This window comes from Misgurnus anguillicaudatus, chromosome 23, assembly GCF_027580225.2.
Source record: "Misgurnus anguillicaudatus chromosome 23, ASM2758022v2, whole genome shotgun sequence".
Classification (NCBI taxonomy): domain Eukaryota; kingdom Metazoa; phylum Chordata; class Actinopteri; order Cypriniformes; family Cobitidae; genus Misgurnus; species Misgurnus anguillicaudatus.
This window is the reverse complement of record NC_073359.2, coordinates 10,106,076-10,127,717: the sequence shown is the minus strand read 5'-3', so window position 1 is coordinate 10,127,717 and position 21,642 is coordinate 10,106,076. Positions and strand designations below refer to the sequence as shown.

Genomic DNA, 21,642 nt, shown 5'->3' with positions numbered 1-21,642 from the left:
CCAACACACGTAGAGCGTAGCCCGAAACTCCACCCAGGTCTGCGTGTTTGTGTACAACGTCATGAACCACGTCACACACCACATACTGGCGCCGCCCATTTTTCCTCCAGGACACAAACTCCCACACAGGTGCCTGCGGGAATGAGGACTACTTCCTGCTCTGCTACTGTTCGGACGCTTTTGCTTACTGCTCTGCGCTTTGCTCTATCGCTTTTATATTTTATCTTATAATTTTAACTTCAGCAAATCAGCATAGTGCTCAAACAACAAAGCTTGGCATAAACGTCAATTTACAAACTTTCGGGTCTGGAAGATTACAAAAAAGTGGAATTTTTCATCCGTCTAGCCTCCCACCGCCATCAGCTTACATTCCAGAAGGAAAAACACAGCTGCCTTCATTGAAAAGGATAAGAAAAAGGAATGCCTCATCAACAATCTACTTGCTGCACAAACTGCCACAGACTTTTACAAAGGATTGCTGTTCTTGAAACAAAGTTACTTACAGGACTACCAAACCAGACGGAACACACAACAGAGCTTCGTCATCATGGACGCCCTTAGCAAACAGCCGGTGAGTCCAATGAATCTAATGATCAACACACTAATCAATGGTACAAACAGGGAGCAAGACCCAAAATCACTCAAGAAATCAGACTGTCACGAGCATCACATTTTGCCGCAATAGCTTCCTCTACGCCAGATACAGCTAGGACAAGGATTGCAAACACTGACTTTCTACCACCACCTATACATCTTGAGAACAGATTTGAAGTATTAATGAATATGAGTGAGGAATCCCCAAATGTGATAAATGTGACTAAACAACGATCAAATCAGCCAGCAGCTAACACTGATGCTAACTGCCGCTCAAGATCGAGCAGACAGCGGCACTCAGCGCAGAGCGCATCCGAGCCCAGAACTCTGATATTGGGTGATTCAATAATCAGAAACTTGATCAACAGGGACTCAACTACGTGCTGCCTTCCACAAGCAACCGTTTCTGATGTAAACAGGGAACTTAAGAACATTCTGATGAAACATAAGACTGTAAATCGAGTTGTCATTGTGGGGAAGAATGATATTCACAAAGAGCAATCTGAACTCCTTAAGAGGGATTTCAACAAACTTTTTGAAACACTCAGAACAGTAAAAGCTCAGCCGTTCATCAGTGGACCACTTCCAGCAAGAGGAACAAATAGGTTTTCACGTTTGCTTGGACTTAATACATGGCTGCAAAAAACCTGCAACATAAAAGGACTGAACTTTATCAACAACTTCAATCTTTTCTGGAGTCAGAGACAACTATTTAAACAGGATGGCATCCACCCAAACAGACTGGGTGCAAGAGTTCTAAAGGACAATATCTATTTCTCCCTTCATCATCCTTCAGCAGTGTGTGCCAATCCACTCAACCTGAATGGCACACACACACCTGGACAGAGTATGAATGACCACAGGACTTCTCTTCAGCACCTAAATGGACATGACGTCGACATATCCCACAAGGACAGAGATAACACCACGCAGCCACAACAACCACTGCTCATGGACACAATCTCAGCTGAGTCCTGCCCACAGAGCTTACTACAGTCAGACTGTGTCAGATTAGAACGGCTCCAAGATTCAGCACCCAAGGACGACTTTCTGGAAAACAGCCAGGAAAACCAGGACAACATATCACAGCCTCCGGTCACATCAGAACAACATGACTCCTCACTAGATATGTCATTCCTCTCTCCAGCATCCCCGCTTTTGACCTTCTCTGGAAAAATGGAGGAACTGGTTTATGCTGGAACTAAACTATCCCACTCTATTGCTGCAAGCCCACAGATTTCAACCAGAAAACAGCAAGCCCCAAAACCACCAAAGCCAGTGGGCCCAGTTCCCCCTCCTCGTCCTGTGAGAGCTCTTCGGTCTCTGACACAACGCCAAGGCACACACCCTCCTCCATCTGCTGTAGGTGAACCAAAAACAACTGATAATGGCTCTCAGTGATGTGTGTCGGGTTCCTGCTATGAAAATACTAATACTTTTATCAAATGTTTACAAAAGCAGGAACTCAGTGTGCCTATATCTTTCTCTATTTCTGTTTTAGTACATGATAGAAAGTGTAAGGCTAGATCAAATCGTGTGGCAAATCAATCTAATCTGCTGCCTGTGACTTGTCAAACTAAGATCTCTGCTAGGGAAAAAAATTGTACTATTAAGTTAGCACTTTTAAATATCTGTTCACTTAAAAACAAATCACTTCTAGTCAGCGACTTAATAGCCACAAACAACCTGGATTTTATGTTTCTAAATGAAACATGGCTAGAAGAAAGCTACAGTGCAACAGTCCTTAATGAAACAGCCCCTCCCAACTTTACCTATTTGAGTTTCTGCAGAACTGTTAGGAGGGGTGGAGGTCTTGCTGCTCTTTTTAAAGATGTCTATCAATGTAAGCAAGTGTCATTTGGGAATTACCCGTCTTTTAAACATCTAGGTATTGTGTTGAAAGGTACCCCACACATTCTACTGATCATTATTTACAGGCCCCCAAAATACTCTCCAGCATTTGTTGAGGACTTTACAGAACTGTTATCAACGATTTCCTCAGAGTTTGACTGTTTTGCTATTGCTGGAGATTTTAACATTCACATAGATAAGCCAGAAAGCATTATGACAAAAGATGTCACAGCTGTTTTAAATACTTTTGATCTGACTCAACATGTACATGGACCCACACACAATCGTGGACACACTCTAGATTTAATTATCAGTAAGGGTGTAAACATTTCATCAGTTGTTATTAAGGATGTAGCACTGTCTGATCATTTCTGTATTTTCTTTGATATATTAATCTCTCCTACTATTGAAACTAGATCTGTGTCTGTCAAAAAGAGATCCTTAAATGAGAACACCAGTGTGCCATTTATGAAGGCTATATCTTTAACACCAAGCATATCTGCAGACTCTGTTGATTTTCTCCTTGATTCCTTTAATTCGAAAGTTAAGAGTGTAATCGATGATATTGCTCCTGTAAAAGTCAGGAAGAAGAATGGCAGGCAAAAATCACCTTGGAGAAACTCAACAGAGGTGCAGAATATGAAGAGACAATGCAGAAAAGCTGAGCGCATGTGGCGGAAGACAAAACTTGTAGTCCATTATAATATCTATAAAGACAGCCTTGGTGCTTTCAGTGTGGAACTAGGCAAAGCTAGACAGACTTTCTTTTCAAATATTATAAACAAAAACATAAATAACACACGCACTCTTTTTGCTACTATAGAGAGACTAACAACCCCCCCAAGTCACATTCCTAGTGAAATGCTCTCAGACAGCAAATGTAGTGAGTTTGCTAACTTCTTCTCTGAGAAAATCAATAATATCAGAAAGGTGATCAGCACATCCTTGAGCTGCGCCGGGGTCAGACAAATCAGACCACAACATCAGAAAGTAGTTACGATGTCTGATTTCGAAGCAGTTGATGGTAAAATTTTGGAAGAAACAGTACAGCATCTTAAAACATCAACCTGTCCCCTTGACACACTCCCAACATCTTTTTTCAAAAGTGTCTTTAACTGTTTAGAAGCAGATCTCCTAAAAGTGATAAATTCATCACTTCACTCTGGGACTTTTCCAAAGTCCCTTAAAACTGCAGTTGTTAAGCCTCTCCTGAAAAAGAGCAGCCTAGATAACACTGTATTGAGCAACTACAGACCAATCTCAAATCTTCCTTTCATAGGCAAGATCATTGAAAAAGTTGTTTTCAATCAGCTGAACAAATTCCTAATTTCTAATGGTTACTTTGACATTTTTCAATCTGGTTTCAGACCACACCACAGTACAGAGACAGCGCTCATAAAGATAATAAATGATATTCGCCTCAATACAGACACAGGCAAACTATGCTGGTGCTACTCGACCTCAGTGCTGCTTTTGACACTGTCGATCACAACATACTTCTTGACAGGCTGGAAAACTGGGTCGGGCTTTCTGGGGTGGTCCTGAAATGGTTCAAGTCATACTTAGAAGGGAGAGGTTATTATGTAAGTATAGGTGGCCATAAATCCGAGTGGACATCCATGACATGCGGAGTCCCGCAAGGCTCAATTCTTGCGCCACTCCTGTTCAACCTGTATATGCTCCCACTAAGCCAAATAATGAGAGATAACAAAATTGCCTATCACAGTTATGCAGACGACACCCAGATATACTTAGCTCTATCCCCTAACGACTACAGCCCCTTCGACTCCCTCTGCAAATGCATTGATGAAGTTAACAGTTGGATGTGCCAAAACTTTCTTCAGTTAAACAAAGAGAAAACTGAAATCATTGCGTTTGGAAACAAAGATGAAGTTCTCAAGGTGAATGCATACCTTGAAGCTAGGGGTCAAACAACTAAAAATCAAGTCAGGAATCTTGGTTTGATTCTGGAGTCTGACCTTAGTTTCAGTAGTCATGTCAAAGCAATAACTAAATCAGCATATTATCATCTCAAAAATATCGCAAAAATTAGATGCTTTGTTTCCAGACAAGACTTAGAGAAACTCGTGCATGCTTTCATCACCAGCAGGGTGGATTATTGTAATGGCTTCCTCACTGGCCTTCCCAAAAAGACTATTAGACAGCTCCAGCTCATTCAGAATGCTGCTGCCAGGATTCTGAGCAGAACCAGAAAATATGAACATATCACACCGGTCCTCAGGTCGCTACACTGGCTACCAGTTACATTTAGGATTGATTTTAAAGTATTATTAATGGTATATAAATCACTCCGTGGACTAGGACCGCAATACATTGCTGATATGCTCATTGAATATAAACCCAACAGGTCACTCAGATCATTAGGATCACATCAGCTAGAAATACCAAGGGTTCACTCAAAGCAAGGAGAGTCAGCTTTTAGCTATTATGCCAGTCGCAGCTGGAACCAGCTTCCAGAAGAGATCAGATGTGCTCCAACAGTAGCCACATTCAAATCCAAACTCAAAACACATCTGTTTAGCTATGCATTTACTGAATGAGCACTATGCTGAATCCGAACTGATTGCACTATATTATATATGCACTATTTTAATTATTTTCTATTTCTCTTGTTTTTATTCTTATTTTTAACTGTTTTATACTTTTATTCCTGTTTTATTCTTTTTCACACATTTAAACAGTTTTTATTAAAATCACATTTATTTTCTTTTAATTGATATTTTAAATTCATGTATCTTTGATATTTGTTTTCTCATTTCTATGTAAAGCACTTTGAATGACCTTTGTGTATGAAATGTGCTATACAAATAAACTTGCCTTGCCTTGCCTTGCCTTGCCTTGCCTTGCCTTGAGGAAACAAAAGAAAAGCACAAAACAACACGGGGTACACCGGGTGAACCCGTAGTGCAGAGCAACAGCACAAAGGACACTGCTGAACACATGTGGAATACCAACGCAACACAATAACACTACATTGTAAAGCGAACCAAGGATACAGGCGAAGGTAGCCTGACTACTCCAACTCATAATCTTGAAACCTGGTGGCGGAGGACGGCCAGACCGCCGGGGAGGCTGCACTGGGACACCTGAGAAGGGGCCCATATCACAGCATGGGGCTTCCACCGAACAGGGAGGGGCAACAATAGTAGCTTCCTGGTGCCCGCGGTCATCAGACCCCGGAGGGACAGCAGGCTCAGCAATTGCCAAGGGGATATCGGGACCGCATGGGGGAGCAACAATCTGCACACCGCCCTCCTCATCACTCTCCGACACAGCAGCGTCATCACAATGACCTGTGGCACCTGAAAAAGAGTCAACTTTATAACAGTCAGACAAGCGAACCCTATACGACGCACGCCGCAGCTGGGAGCCTGTAAACTTATGTACATTGCACCACGCACCGTCGGAACTAAGCACAAGATATCGGCTGCGAGCCCGAGACTTATTGCGGTCACTGTATAAATATAAAAGGTCGCCTGGGCTAATGTCAGGGCAAGGTGCACCCCGACTCCGAGGTGCCTTTGACTTCACGCTGTAAGGGTGGTTAGACAGACGCTGCTCGTATTGCAAGGTGATCAGGTCCCGGTCACACACCGGTAACTGGTCGTGCGAGAACTGATCACGCTGCAGTAGCATCTCACGAGCTGACAGGCCACGTGAACGAATACGGCTATTTAACCGAGCGACAGTCACAGACAGCAGCACAGGGGTGACGGCCCCGCAGTGTGGCTTCAAACGCAAAATCTCACCCTGTAGCTCCTGGATGGCCTTTTCAGCCACTGGATTTTTATTGACATTTTTAGCATTGCCTACTTCAATGGTCAACCTGTACTGAGCGAGCACGGCGTCCTTAGCTAGTGCAGAAAAACCAGGAGCAGGGTCACTTCTAACTACAGCAAAGGGGCCATCGAGCGGACGAAGGTCAACACACAGGCGTATAAGGCCATCCCGCAAAGTATCTTTCCGCTCATCGTCAATCAACAATGCAGCTGTGTAGGAAGTCACACACTCCCGAACAACCAGAATGAATTGACGTTCACGCCTTAGAACATCAGCAGCAAAGGTAGAGCCGACTGTCTCTGGTGGGTCACTGCTGGACTGTTCCACAGCGAATACTGGGGTCTTCGCCAGTGCAGCACATTGATGACAGCCTTTACTGGGGAGTTGGATGGCAGAGTCAATGTTCAGTGCATAGAAGTACCGGCAGACAACAAGTCTCAACTGATGCGCAGAGGGGTGATCTAGCCGAATGTGCAGAGACATAAGCAAACCATGCAATACGGACCGTGGGACGACAATACATTCAGTGGTGTTTGATAGCGGTGTATTATGCCGTACGACTAACAGGCCATCATTTGCCATGGTGACAGTGTTCAAATATCTCTTTACATCTCTCACATTGGAGACTCTCTTTGAAGGACGAGTGCCCTGCCGAAGATGGGCACGCACCCTGCGGAGATCAGAACACTCCATCTGAATCGACAGCCATGTGGCTCTATTGGCAAAGGGTACTTTTGCAGCTCCCTGCAAGATGTCGGCAACTTCAGTACGGCACACGGCAGAGACCATAGACTAACGGACAAAGTTACACACCTGGCATGTGGGATTGTCGCACTGTGCGGCATTACGACTTGCAAAATCTGACGGAAGAATAGCGGCCCCGGCAACATGACGAACAGATGCTTGGAAACGGCTAGCAGTAGACAAGAATGTAGTAACACGTGGGCTTGCAGAGAATTCTCCCCTGCACAGCTTCTCAAAGGCTTGCACGCATGGTTTGCTATCAGTGAGAACACACGGGGTCTGTGAAGACTGGACAATGTAAGGACCAAAATGCTTCAGGGCGGCGGCCATTGCTAACGCTTCAATTTCACACGGAAGCCAATTAATTTGGTTTTTGCGAAGCTTAGCACTAAAGTGTCCGGCGACCAGCAATTTGTCCCCCCGTGTAACGTACAACGTCGCGCCCAACCCCGGATCCCTAAGGGCGCCACCAGTAACAACCCAAAGCTGATCGTCTGGTCGCGGTATCGTCACAGCGCAACTAGTGGATAACGCTTGCTGGGCCCTATGGAAACACTGCAGAAGCTCATCTGACCACACAATTGTATTAGTAGATTCCCCACCGGCGACTACACTGTCAAAAGGGGCAATGATAGAGGCGCAACCCTTTAGGACGCGAGCAATGACTTTATATGCACCGATGAATGATCATAGAGCAGTGACGGTGGAAGGGGGGGCACATGAGGCCAGGGTTGCAATGCGGTGGGAACTAGCGCAAATAGTACCTTGATTCCAGACCCACCCCAATATAGTGGTCTGTACTGGGGCAACGACAGTCTTACTGGGAGATAAGCATAAATCGCACGCCCGGAGGGCTGCCAGGACCTTTTTCCACACCAAGAGAAGATCTTCAAGGGTATCAGCGCCGCAATACAGATCATCTGCGACCTTGGCCAGCTGTCCCTGTTGAAGGAGGTCGCCGAGCACCCGACAGGTTAATTCCTCTAATGCGGTTTCTGAGCCAGGCATGCCCATGGCACATCTGGCATACACACGGACACCTTTAAATGGGGTGACCACCCCACAGTATTTCATAGATGGTCTGGAAAGTGGGATTTGGTAGAAAGCTTTGGTGAGGTCAGTTGCGATAATATACTTCCACTGAGCTATCTGACGCAATGTAGCATCAACGTTTGGCATGAGTGAGGGCTGGGGTTTGCTGTAACGACCCACATCAGCAAATGCTGTGACAAGACGGAAACCACCATTTGGCTTTTTGATGAGGAATGATGGGTTAACATATTCAACATCGACATCAATGTCTTCGGGTTTCCGGAAAACGCCCAATGATTCCAACGCGTCAAACTGAGCCTGCAGATCTTGTAATTGGCCCCTGGAGTACTGTGGGACCCTTCCCTTCTGTTGGGGTGGTTGGACAGGCCCCATGTTTACCCTAGCCTGGAAGGGGCCAGCAGCGCCATTATAGCCTTTAAACTGTGGTGTAAAGACCTCGTCGAATTCTCTATGGACCTTTTGAAACTTTTCTCTAATATCCGCTGTCATGATACCGTTAGGGTCTAATGAGATTAGGTCAGAGAACATTGTTGGGTTAGACGTATCAGACTTAACACTGGAAGCCTGAAGAGCTTCTGTTACGGCCTGCATGGGTCGAGAGTCTGGAATGTAGGTCATACGAATGCGGCATACATGATCGTGTTTTTTGATGCCCTGTGGTACATTGGTTAAGTTGGGAATTCAGATTTTACCCGAAATCCCCACAGACGATGCCGGGGCAAGCCAGTCCGTACAGCTCTCATGTGGCTCGACAGCGAGCTGCTCCCTAACATACGCTAGTTCTGCTGGAAGCTCCAGTTCAACAAAGTCCCCTGGCCACACAGTTTGAGATGAAGTGGCGCGAAGTACATGAGCACGCCGAATAGCATGTCCGTCTCCATACATCCGGTTGTCGCCATACTCGTAAGTGTCTGATCCGACACAGACCTGACGTTTAGCAGGCCGGATGGAAATGTCGTTACATTCCATAAAGGGGATGCCGGCCAGAATGTCTGAATCCAGGTTTTCCACCACAAGTCCGTCGAAAAAGAGCTTGTGCCCGTCTCTCTGAAAATGCGTGCGTGTTTCACCAACTACCTTCAATGGTGAGGAGCCATCTGCCTGACGTGCAGACTGTGTACTGCTGGAGACTTTAAGGCCCAGTCTGCTGGCGTACGCAGCCCTTATCATGTTACCTGTTGCACCGCTGTCGATGGTTAACCTAACGGGGACATGGCTGTGAAAGGCTTCGAGGCATGGTGACTGCATAATGTGGACGCGCATCACTGCCTTGGGATTTTGCAGCATGTCCTCATTCTCATCCTCAGGTTCACACTCAGAGTAACATGGTGAGTCAGCAACCTGTCGTGCCTTAGCAATGAACGCTTTGTATGGAGGGGGCAGAAAGGGGCATTTACTTAGAAAGTGCCCATCAGGTCGGCGAGCCTCTTTACACAGCGGGCAAGATCTTCAAGGTCGGCTCAGAGAGGCTGGTTTCTGTCTTGGGGGATTGAACACAGCTGAGCGCATAGCTCTTGCATCCTCTGATGACTGTAGCTCGTCCAGTAGTGAGCACAGGGCTTGTGATATCTCTGGCTTGATCGATGCCAGAGTGCGTGACCGTAACTCAGTCCCATACCTCTGTTTCACAAGCTTTGGCAAATCACTATGAATAAGACAAAGCCAAGTGAGGACAACAAAATTTTCTACCGTGGGTGACAGCTCTTCATCCTCTGCAATGGGTTCGCCACCATGGGTAATGCCAGAGTCTTTGCATAGTAGATTATCCTCAACAAAAGCCATTAATCTTTGATACAAATCTTCTGGTCCTTCATTAGACTCAAGTTTTATAGCAGCAAAATCAATGAAGTGTGCACCGGTTGACTGAAACCCGTAATGTAGTCTAATTGTCTGCCATATGAAATCAATGCTTGTGGAGTTTTTAACAATAGTACTCCGAGAAATCACTGGACAGCGATCTGTCCCAGCATAAGTTCAAGCATGCTGACCTTTTGTTGGCGCGTGCGCTGTTGCGCGGCAGGAAGAGTCTCGCCATCATCAGTAAAACCTCTAAACGGTGAAACTCTCGTCTTCTTTTCCCAGCGCGCTCCATCCAATAGAAAGGGGGCGAACTCAGCGTCCAGTGATAACGTGTAGATGAGGTTTTGACGCCAGTTTTCAAATGAATTTATAGTCTCAACTTTCGTAAGGCACCACTGCTTCGGTGCTCTGTGTGTATTCGCCATGGCTCAGGTCTCAGGTTTCATCAGCAGCGATTCGCACCGCGGCTCGTTTATGCGCGATTGTAGCGCGGACTAATCTTACACGAGCTCACTGAGCTGTCTGGGGAGTAGGAACAATAGCGCTGCCACCACGCCAGTGTAGAGATGCAATGTAATGAATCGCTGACACGAGAGAACTGTTTAGTCAAGCCTTTAATGGCGGAAACAAACACAACAACCAACACACGTAGAGCGTAGCCCGAAACTCCACCCAGCTCTGCGTGTTTGTGTACAACGTCATGAACCACGTCACACACCACATACTGGCGTCCGTTCAATCATTCTATGTCACCTTTAAGTATAAACTTGGCAGCAATGTCTATGATATTTTCAAAATTGTTTGATATTATCCCCACGTGATCTCACAATAGAAGGGAAAACTAATCCAGCCAGTCACAGTGCAGATGGTATAAACAGAGAAAGGTCGACCAATTAATGGGCAAGTTGATTGTTCATTCATGAAGTAATGGATCCGGGACATTCACGTGTAAATTTGCATTATAGAAGGGGCTTATATAGCTCAAATTGAGTAAACTTACGAGATTGTTGGACCTCCTCACTCTTCCAATCGTTTTAATTCCTCTAAAAGTATGAGATGTCTCGTGTAGTGATAATGATTGTCTTCCATGATTGTTTTGTTTTTCTGCCTCCGTTCGCTTCCTATAATCACGTCACTACTAGAGCAAGCTCCTGATTGGTTAGCGCCGCGAAAATCTGCCAAAGTTCTGATTTTTTCAACTCCAGCTGATCATGCGACAAAACTCAATTCGCGCGGAATGCACCATTCACGCTTACATTGCATTGACTTAACATGTAAATCACTCGCGCTTGCCGCCTCTTCCGCGTCTGGTGTGAAGCACCATTATGCTGTGTTCAGACCAGCCGCGGTAGAGGTGTCAAGCGCGAGTGATTTACATGTTAAGTCAATGTAAAGACACGTTGACGCGTGTATGGAGGTCTCGTGGCGCGAATGAGGCATTTAGCGTGACGCGGTACACACGATTCTGCCTAATTCGCGCGAATGGTGCTTTTTGTGCATTTTGCGTTTGACGCAAATTTGCGGCTGATGCCTGAGTTGAAAATTTTAATTTTGGTGGATTTTTGCGCCGCGTTAACCAACAAGAAGCCTGTTTGCTGCCATGGCGGCAGCCCTCCCCGGAGTCACTCATTCAACACTAAGGAACGCTTGATATTGTCAGTGAACAGTCACCCGGAGCTATACGACACAAGTTCTTATTTCTATATAGACAGGAATAAAAAGGACCTCGCTTGGAAGAGTGTCAGTGAGGTCATTGGGCAACCTGGTAAGTTGTAATGTCAATGTCAATGTCAATGTCAATTTATTTATAAAGCACAATTAAACACAACTGTCGTTGCCCAATGTGCTGTACAGTACAGAACAAAACAAAGCAAAAAGACCATTAAAGGACGACATAAAACCATAGTATCACAGTTAAGAACAGATAAAAACATTACAAGAAATTGAAGTTATAATACATACGCAGAAATCACATAAAACATTACTAAGACAATGAGGTCACGAATCATGTAGCGTACGCCAACTCAAATAAATAGGTTTTTAACTTAGATTTAAAAATAGGAAGTGTGGGTGCAGTTCTGATCACAGTGGGCAGGCTGTTCCAGAGTCTAGGTGCCGCTATAGAGAAAGCCCGATCTCCTCTAGTCTTCATCCTTGACCTAGGGACCACTAAGAGCCTCTCGTTGGCCGATCTGAGGGCTCTCGTTGGTCGATGGACTGTCACTAGCTCAGAGAGATATTGAGGTGCTATTCCATTTAAAGACTTAAAAAGTAGCAGCAATGTTTTAAAATGGATCCTATAGTGCACTGGTAACCAATGAAGTGACTGAAGGACAGGGGTTATATGGTCCCGTTTCCGAACTCCTGTCAGGGCCCTTGCAGCGGCATTCTGAACCATTTGAAGGCGATTGATGGAAGACTGACTAATCCCCAAATATAATGAATTGCAGTAATCAAGCCTCGTAGTGATAAAACAATGTATCACTCTTTCAAAATTTGTGAAAGTAAGAAAGGGTTTCATTTTCATCACGGTTCGCAACTGATAAAAGCTGGACTTAACAACCTGGTTCACCTGTCTGTCCAGCTTTAGTGCACTGTCCAACATCACGCCCAGGTTTTTCACCCTAGGCTTAACATACTGTGTGAGAGCATCAAGATTTACATTATTTGCACCATGTGCATCAGAAGGGGTAAACACTATGACCTCAGTTTTACTCTCATTCAAACTTAAAAAATTCCGAGACATCCAAGCCTTTACATCTTGAAGGCAGGCAACCATCTGCTGCACTCCGTTCTTGTGTTTGAGTGGAAAATATATTTGTGTATCATCTGCATAACAATGATAATTTAAACCATATTTCCGAAAGATGGTACTAAGAGGGATCATGTATAGAGAAAATAACAGTGGTGCTAATGTGGAGCCCTGAGGAATCCCACATGTCAAAGGTACAGGTGAGGATCGAACTTTCCCAATGTTGACTGAGAAACTTCTGTTTGTCAAATATGACTGAAACCACTGTAGCGCTGAGCCTCTGATGCCTACTATATGTTCTAAGCGAGACAGCAGAACATTATGATCTACTGTGTCGAAGGCAGCACTTAGGTCTAGGAGTATCAACACTACCGGATCGCCAGAGTCAGTGGCTAGGAAGATGTCATTTAACACTTTTAAAAGAGCTGTTTCAGTAGAGTGGAATTTCCTGAAGCCCGACTGAAATACATCGCCAATATTGTATTCTCCCAGGAAGCTTTGGAGCTGCTCCAGTACTACTTTATCTAAAACTTTAGTTAAAAATGGGAGGTTCGAAATAGGCCTGAAATTTGATAGGTCGGATGAGTCTAAGTTCGGCCTCTTAAGTCTAGGTTGGATTGATGCATGTTTCAGGAATTCAGGAACAACTCCTGCCTCGAGACATTTGTTAATAAAATGTAAAATTATCGGGCTCATTACATCATATACTTCTTTGAATAACCGTGCAGGAATTATATCCAAAGGTGAACCTGTGGGTTTGAGCTTCTTAACAATGTTATTTAGATGAAGCATAGAAATGGGTGTGAACTTGCTAAGCACCCCTGCATATTGTATATCATCTGCAGGATCCTCAACTGCCGGTTTAATATTGTGTCTGATTCCTAAAATCTTATCTATGAAGAACTGACTGAACCGCTCACACATAGCCATTGACTCTATCGGGTGGTTACATACAGCAGGATTTAAAACAGAATTAATAATATTAAACAGTACTTTTGGATTGTTATGATTATTGTCTATAATAGTAGCAAAATAGTCTGATTTAGCCACTCTCACCGCTTTTTGATATGTAAAAAGGGATTCTTTCAGAATGTCATATGAGACTTGAAGTTTGTCCTTTTTCCATTTTCTCTCTGCCTTCCTACAGGCCTGTCTCAGTAATCGAGTGGTGTTGTTCATCCATGGGTCTGAGAGTGACTTATGATGTTTAATCCTCAGTGGCGCAACATCATCTAGGATTATCTTGCAGACAGAATTAAAATTATAAAGCCATTCGTCTGGGCTAAGCTCCGGTGAAGAGAGGTCATAAGTATGAGAGATATCCTCAAACACTGATGCAAACGTGACAGCGGTAGTGGCTGTGATCCTCCTTGTCACATAGTCCATAGTGTGATGTTTCGTAGTACTTAGTGCTAAAGGCATATAGAAAGTTATGGGCTTATGGTCAGAGAAGTTGTAATTACAAATCTCAATGTCCCTCATTGTGATTCCATGCGACAGTATAAGATCAAGGGTATGTCCCTGTATGTGTGTAGGTTCTGTAACTTGCTGCACCAAGTCGAAAGCATCTGTTAGGTTGATGAAGTCTTTTGCAAATGAGTTTTGGGGGAAGCAAATGTGAATGTTAAAATCCCCAATAATTAAAAATCTTTCAAAATTTGGAATAATGCCCCCCACAAAATCTGCAAAATCCTTTAGAAAATCTTTATGTGGCTTTGGCGGCATATAGACAACAGCAACAGCTAGCAGAGTGTCAGAATGTAGAACAAGCAGCTGGAATTCAAAGCTGTTATATGTAGGTGCTTGTATAATTTGACACTGGAAGCAGTCTTTAAAGATAGTGACCAGCCCGCCACCCCTAAATACACATTTCACTTTTGAGTCACGTGACGTTTATCGACATCCTCACCGGTTTTTAAAAAATTTTCCCCCTGTAGAAAGGTGACCAAATGCAAACCGGTAACTCTATCGATGAATGCACAATCAATGTCAGCCATCTTGCAAACAGACAACCGCATAGCACTTGCCCCTCCCACAAGAAGTGGATTTCGCTTCTGACGTGCATTAATACTCGTCTACTTCCCTCTAGATGCGCAAATGCATTCAAAATGTTCAAGCGGCAAACTAGACGCGGTACACATGATTTTAACGCCTAAAACGCGGCTGGTGTAAACGCAGCATTATGCTGCGTTCAGACCAGCCACGGTAGTGGTGTCAAGCATGAGTGATTTCAATGTTAAGTCAATGTAAATCAAGGTCTCGCTGCGCGAATGAGGCATTTAGTGTGGCGCGCTTCACGCGATTCTGCCTCATTCGTGCATCCAGTTCGCACAAATGGCGCAAATTGAGTGTTGCCACAGGAAACGCGTGGGATGAGTTAACCAATCAGGAGCTTGCTCTAGTAGTGAAGTGATTACAGCCCACTGCGTAATGTGACGTCAGAGTGACGTCTTTTTCATGTCATTTTTGGACGTCCAAATCCGGTCCATTGAGGGGGTTGTTTTGTAATGCCAGGCGACGTCTTTTTTTCGACGTCTTCTGCACGTCTAAATGTTGACATCCATAGGACCTCCATGTAAGGAAAAGAGACATGAAAAAAGATGAACTCAACATTGTGAGAATATGAGAATATATAATCTATGAATAGATTTTTAACTGTACATTTAGATGAATTTGTATGTAATTCAAGAAAGCAGAAAAAACAGAACTGTATAAATAATATAGACTATTCGTATGTATTAATCAATAATGCTGATATTTAAACACATTTGTATAGACCTATCATGTAATATAGACATAGGCCTGTCATAGACGTCCAAATGACGTCCGAAAAATTACCCAGTTCAAACGTCAAATGTTGCCCGTAAATATGACGTCCAAGTAGGGTCATGGTTGCACGTCCAAATAGTGGACCTAGTTTGGACGTCGAATAGATGTCCAGAATTGGTCATGGACCAACGGACCCAATATAGACACAAATGTATTTCTTTATCTCCCAGTGTGAATCAACTAACAGTTTAGAGTCTAGCTATTTTATACCCTATGGATATGCACGAATGTTGATGCCACGCCAATGCCAGGTAAGGCCTTTTCTGCACATTTCTTTGAATGTTCAATTTAACAAATGACACAATTCCCAAAATAAGAATGAAAAACAAAGATGTCAGGCAGGGATAAGCTTGCTAATGATGAATTGTTTTGACACTGACAAAAGCAAACAAACTTATGGCATGATTACCATCTGCCACTATTTGATGTGTCTCTCTACATTTGTCTGACAGAATGTCCTCTTGAGCTCCCAAAAGAAGACAATGCTGACGTTTCTCCGGCCTCCCTTAAAAACAGCTACAGCGCCGGGGATAAAATACAGTACACCTGCAAAGCTGGCTACACCTCTAAGTTGGAAATCGGATATGTATGTAGTGACCACAAATGGACACAGAATCATAAAGGAGAATGTATAAGTGAGTCACAATAAATTGACCATTCCAATGTTTATTGGGCAGTTTTAGGTTAATCCAGGACTAGACCTCGGTTAAATTAGGATTTTAAGTTGTTTTTACAAACAAACCTTACAGAAAACAATACTGGTGTGAATTTTGAGACAAAACATTGGCATTAATATATGTTAAGATATGTCAGTACAAGGTGTTTTTAAATTAAGGCAGCACAAACGTGCATTTTAAGATAAGGCCTGTCCGAAAAACTGCCCCAAAACGTTTTACACCACGTAGATGTATATTACGCCCAAATATCACAATTATTAGTCTTTGGAATTAGGTGCTGTTGCATTTTTTAAAGTTGTTAGCCTGTCTTATTTATTTGTTATCTGTGAAATTATTTTTTGAGGTATATTTGCTTCATTTAAATGTATATAGAAATTATACATATACAAAACAACATATTTGCTCACAGTGTCAGTTGTATCAAATATATTTGATTGTACCAATATGTGGATTTCTAAACTGTACTTAATTAGTTTTTAGATACGTGATATATAAAATCTAAATCCAGGTTATAGAAAGTTAAAAAAAGTATGATGCCTTATATGGCTATATGCATTATCATAAAGCCTTCTAAAAGAGTGACAAAGACATCAAACATGGGTAAGTTTGAAATACAATGAATGAATACAAGCAAATTCTAAATCAAACTAACATCTCTACTTGTTACTTGTTACAGGTTCAGATATATCATGCACAACACCTGACATACAACATGGAACTGTTAAGGAGGTGAAAGATAACAAGAAAGATGACACATTAAAATATGAATGTGATCCAGGATATAAACCCGGGCAAGAAACTCCCAAGTGCACTGAACAGGGCTGGAGTCCGGTGCCAACATGTGTAGCTGAAAGTTCAGGTAATATTTTAGAGTTATTAAGAATAATACAGAAAACAGAGTAACTACTGCGACCAAGAAAAATACATTAAATGGGCCATGGCACAAGACTTTTTTAAGATGTCAAATCAATCTTTACTGTCCTCAGAGCACATATGTGAAGTTTTAGCTCAAAATACCATATAAATAATTTATTATAACATTTTAAAATTGCCACTTTGTAGGTGTGTGCAAAAATGTGCCATTTTGGGTGTGTCCTTTAAAATGCAAATGAGCTGATGAAATTCAAACACTGATCACAATGATGATGGTTTGTTGCAATTAAAACTCAATTGTGACTAAATGGCAGTGCTGTGGTTGGATAGTGCAGATTAAGGGGCGGTATTATTATAATAAAAGCTCATTATGACATCATAAGGAGAGCCAAATTTCAACGACCTATTTTTTCATGTGCTTGTAGAGAATGGTTTACCAAAACTAAGTTACTGGGTTGATCTTTTTCACATTTTCTAGGTTGATAGAAGCACTGGGGACCCAATCATAGCACTTAAACATGGAAAAATGTTTGACACTTGTTCTTGTTTTTCATTTCTATATTGAAGGAGTGTTGAAATAAACTAGATAAAAAATTGCACACTGGAAAAAAAATCAAGTTTGAAGATATTAGTGGTTGATTATGTAATGTTAGCTGGTGGGAACAAATAGTATGTGTGGGTGACAAAGAACACAATGATCGGGTCACAATGATCTGACTGGAAAAGTACAGGTCACATTTCATTTTTCCAGATTTAAAAATCCTAGAACTGGCAAAAATAATATTTTAGTGGTTGATCTCAAAATGTAAGCTGGCAGGGACAAACAGTCACCAAGAGGGACAAAGAACAAGTCAGGTCACAATGATCCTGGACTTCCAGATTTCCACATCCTGGAACTGGCCAAATATATTTATAGAAAGTGTTAATACCTGTAATTCGTGTAGTGTCATTTATACCCATGTGGTTTGTATACTCGTATTTGTGAAGATTGTCTTTTGTGAAAGATTGTTTCCTAAAGCTGGGCTCACACCACAGGATTTTTGGATAGATTTTGCTGTCGTGTTTCCGGATTTTTTTGTCTGTGACAAAACCCTCAGATTGTGATCAGCAACTCAAGGAGAAAAAAGAGAAAAAAGTGGAGTGTCCCTTTAAGTATAAACTTGTCAGCAATGTCTATGATATTTTCCAAACTTTTTGATATTATCCCCACGTGATATCACAATAGAAGGGAAAACTAATCCAGCCAGTCACACTGCAGATGGTATAAACATAGAAAGGTCAACCAATTAATGGGAAAGTTGATTGTTAATTCATGAAGTAATGGATTTGAGACATTCACTTGTAAATTTGCATTATAGACGTGCCTTATATATCTCAAATTGAGTAAACTTACCAGATTGTTGGACCTCCTCACTCTTCCAATCGTTTTAATTCCTCTAAAAGTATGAGATGCCTCGTGTAGTGATAATGATTGTCTTCCATGATTGTTTTGTTTTTCTGCCTCCGTTCGCTTCCTATAATCACGTCACTACTAGAGCAAGCTCCTGATTGGTTAGCGCCGCGAAAATCTGCCAAAGTTCTGATTTTTTCAACTCCATCTGATCATGCGACAAAACTCAATTCGCGCGGAACGCACCATTCACGCTTACATTGCATTGACTTAACATGTAAATCACTCGCGCTTGCCGCCTCTTCCTCGTCTGGTGTGAAGCACCATTATGCTGCATTCAGACCAGCCGCGGTAGAGGTGTCTAGCGCGAGTGATTTACATGTTAGGTCAATGCAATGTAAGCGTGAATGGTGCGTTCCGCGCGAATTGAGTTTTGTCGCATTATGCTGCGTTCAGACCAGCCACGGTAGTGGTGTCAAGCATGAGTGATTTCAATGTTAAGTCAATGTAAATCAAGGTCTCGCTGCGCGAATGAGGCATTTAGTGTGGCGCGCTACACGCGATTCTGCCTCATTCGTGCATCCAGTTCGCACAAATGGCGCAAATTGAGTGTTGCCACAGGAAACGCGCGGGATGAGTTAACCAATCAGGAGCTTGCTCTAGTAGTGAAGTGATTACAGCCCACTGCGTAATGTGACGTCAGAGTGACGTCTTTTTCATGTCATTTTTGGACGTCCAAATCCGGTCCATTGAGGGGGTTGTTTTGTAATGCCAGGCGACGTCTTTTTTTCGACGTCTTCTGCACGTCTAAATGTTGACATCCATAGGACCTCCATGTAAGGAAAAGAGACATGAAAAAAGATGAACTCAACATTGTGAGAATATGAGAATATATAATCTATGAATAAATTTTTAACTGTACATTTAGATGAATTTGTACGTAATTCAAGAAAGCAGAAAAAACAGTAGGCCTACTGTATAAATAATATAGACTATTCGTATGTATTAATCAATAATGCTGATATTTAAACACATTTTTATAGACCTATCATGTAATATAGACATAGGCCTGTCATAGACGTCCAAATGACATCCGAAAAATTACCCAGTTCAAACGTCAAATGTTGCCCGTAAATATGACGTCCAAGTAGGGTCATGGTTGCACGTCCAAATAGTGGACCTAGTTTGGACGTCGAATAGATGTCCAGAATTGGTCATTGACCGACGGACCCAATATAGACACAAATGTACTTCTTTATCTCCCAGTGTGAATCAACTAACAGTTTAGAGTCTAGCTATTTTATACCCTATGGATATGCACGAATGTTGATGCCACGCCAATGCCAGGTAAGGCCTTTTCTGCACATTTCTTTGAATGTTCAATTTAACAAATGACACAATTCCCAAAATAAGAATGAAAAACAAAGATGTCAGGCAGGGATAAGCTTGCTAATGATGAATTGTTTTGACACTGACAAAAGCAAACAAACTTATGGCATGATTACCATCTGCCACTATTTGATGTGTCTCTCTACATTTGTCTGACAGAATGTCCTCTTGAGCTCCCAAAAGAAGACAATGCTGACGTTTCTCCTGCCTCCCTTAAAAACAGCTACAGCGCCGGGGATAAAATACAGTACACCTGCAAAGCTGGCTACACCTCTAAGTTGGAAATCGGATATGTATGTAGTGACCACAAATGGACACAGAATCATAAAGGAGAATGTATAAGTAAGTCACAATAAATTGACCATTCCAATGTTTATTGGGCAGTTTTAGGTTAATCCAGGACTATACCTCTGTTAAATTAGGATTTTAAGTTGTTTTTACAAACAAACCTTACAGAAAACAATACTGGTGTGAATTTGAGACAAAACATTGGCATTAATATATGTTAAGATATGTCAGTACAAGGTGTTTTTAAATTAAGGCAGCACAAACGTGCATTTTAAGAGAAGGCCTGTCCGAAAAACTGCCCCAAAACGTTTTACACCACGTAGATGTATATTAGGCCCAAATATCAAAATTATTAGTCTTTGGAATTAGTCAAAGGTGCCTGTTACATTTTTTTAAGTTGTTAGCCTGTCTTATTTATTTGTTATCTGTGAAATTATTTTTTGAGGTATATTTGCTTCATTTAAATGTATATAGAAATTATACATATACAAAACAACATATTTGCTCACAGTGTCAGTTGTATCAAATATATTTGATTGTAATAATATGTAGATTTCTAAACTGTACTTAATTAGTTTTTAGATACGTGATATATAAAATCTAAATCCAGGTTATAGAAAGTAAAAAAAGTATGATGCCTTATATGGCTATATGCATTATCATAAAGCCTTCTAAAAGAGTGACAAAGACATCAAACATGGGTAAGTTTGAAATACAATGAATGAATACAAGCAAATTCTAAATCAAACTAACATCTCTACTTGTTACTTGTTACAGTTTCAGATATATCATGCACAACGCCTAACATACAACATGGAACTGTTAAGGAGGTGAAAGATAACAAGAAAGATGACACATTAAAATATAAGTGTGAACCAGGATATAAACCCAAGCAAGGAACTTCTAAGTGCACTGAACAGGGCTGGAGTCCGGTGCCAACATGTGTAGCTGAAAGTTCAGGTAATATTTTAGAGTTATTAAGAATAATACAGAAAACAGAGTAACTACTGCGACTGAGAAAAATACATTAAAGGGGCCATGGCACAAGACTTTTTTAAGATGTCAAATCAATCTTTACTGTCCTCAGAGCACATATGTGAAGTTTTAGCTCAAAATACCATATAAAATAATTTAGTATAGCATGTTAAAATTGCCACTTTGTAGGTGTGTGCAAAAATGTGCCATTTTGGGTGTGTCCTTTAAAATGCAAATGAGCTGATGAAATTCAAACACTGATCACAATGATGATGGTTTGTTGCAATTAAAACTTAATTGTGACTAAATGGCAGTGCTGTGATTGGATAGTGCAGATTAAGGGGCAGTATTATTATAATAAGAGCTCCTTATGACATCATAAGGAGAGCCAAATTTCAACGACCTATTTTTTCATGTGCTTGTAAAGAATGGTTTAAAAAACTAAGTTACTGGGTTGATCTTTTTCACATTTTCTAGGTTGATAGAAGCACTGGGGACCCAATCATAGCACTTAAACATGTAAACATGTTTGACACTTGTTCTTGTTTTTCATTTCTATATTGAAGGAGTGTTGAAATAAACTAGATAAAAAATTACACACTGGAAAAAAATCAAGTTTGAAGATG

General features: G+C 42.0%; 1 protein-coding gene across 5 annotated transcripts in view; it reads left to right on the top strand.

The window, feature by feature from the left end:
* Positions 1-21,642, top strand: part of LOC129452845 (complement factor H) — a 115,922-nt gene that overhangs the window by 29,259 nt on the left and 65,021 nt on the right. For all 5 annotated transcript variants that reach the window (XR_012365837.1, XM_073861728.1, XM_073861727.1 and 2 more), the window contains 4 exons: positions 15,877-16,059; positions 16,778-16,960; positions 19,913-20,095; positions 20,819-21,001. Coding sequence is in view for 4 of the 5 variants with exons in the window: in XM_073861728.1 (XP_073717829.1) it covers positions 15,877-16,059; positions 16,778-16,960; positions 19,913-20,095; positions 20,819-21,001 (732 nt within the window). In the remaining variant the exon portion in view is untranslated. The remainder of the gene's footprint in view (positions 1-15,876; positions 16,060-16,777; positions 16,961-19,912; positions 20,096-20,818; positions 21,002-21,642) is intronic.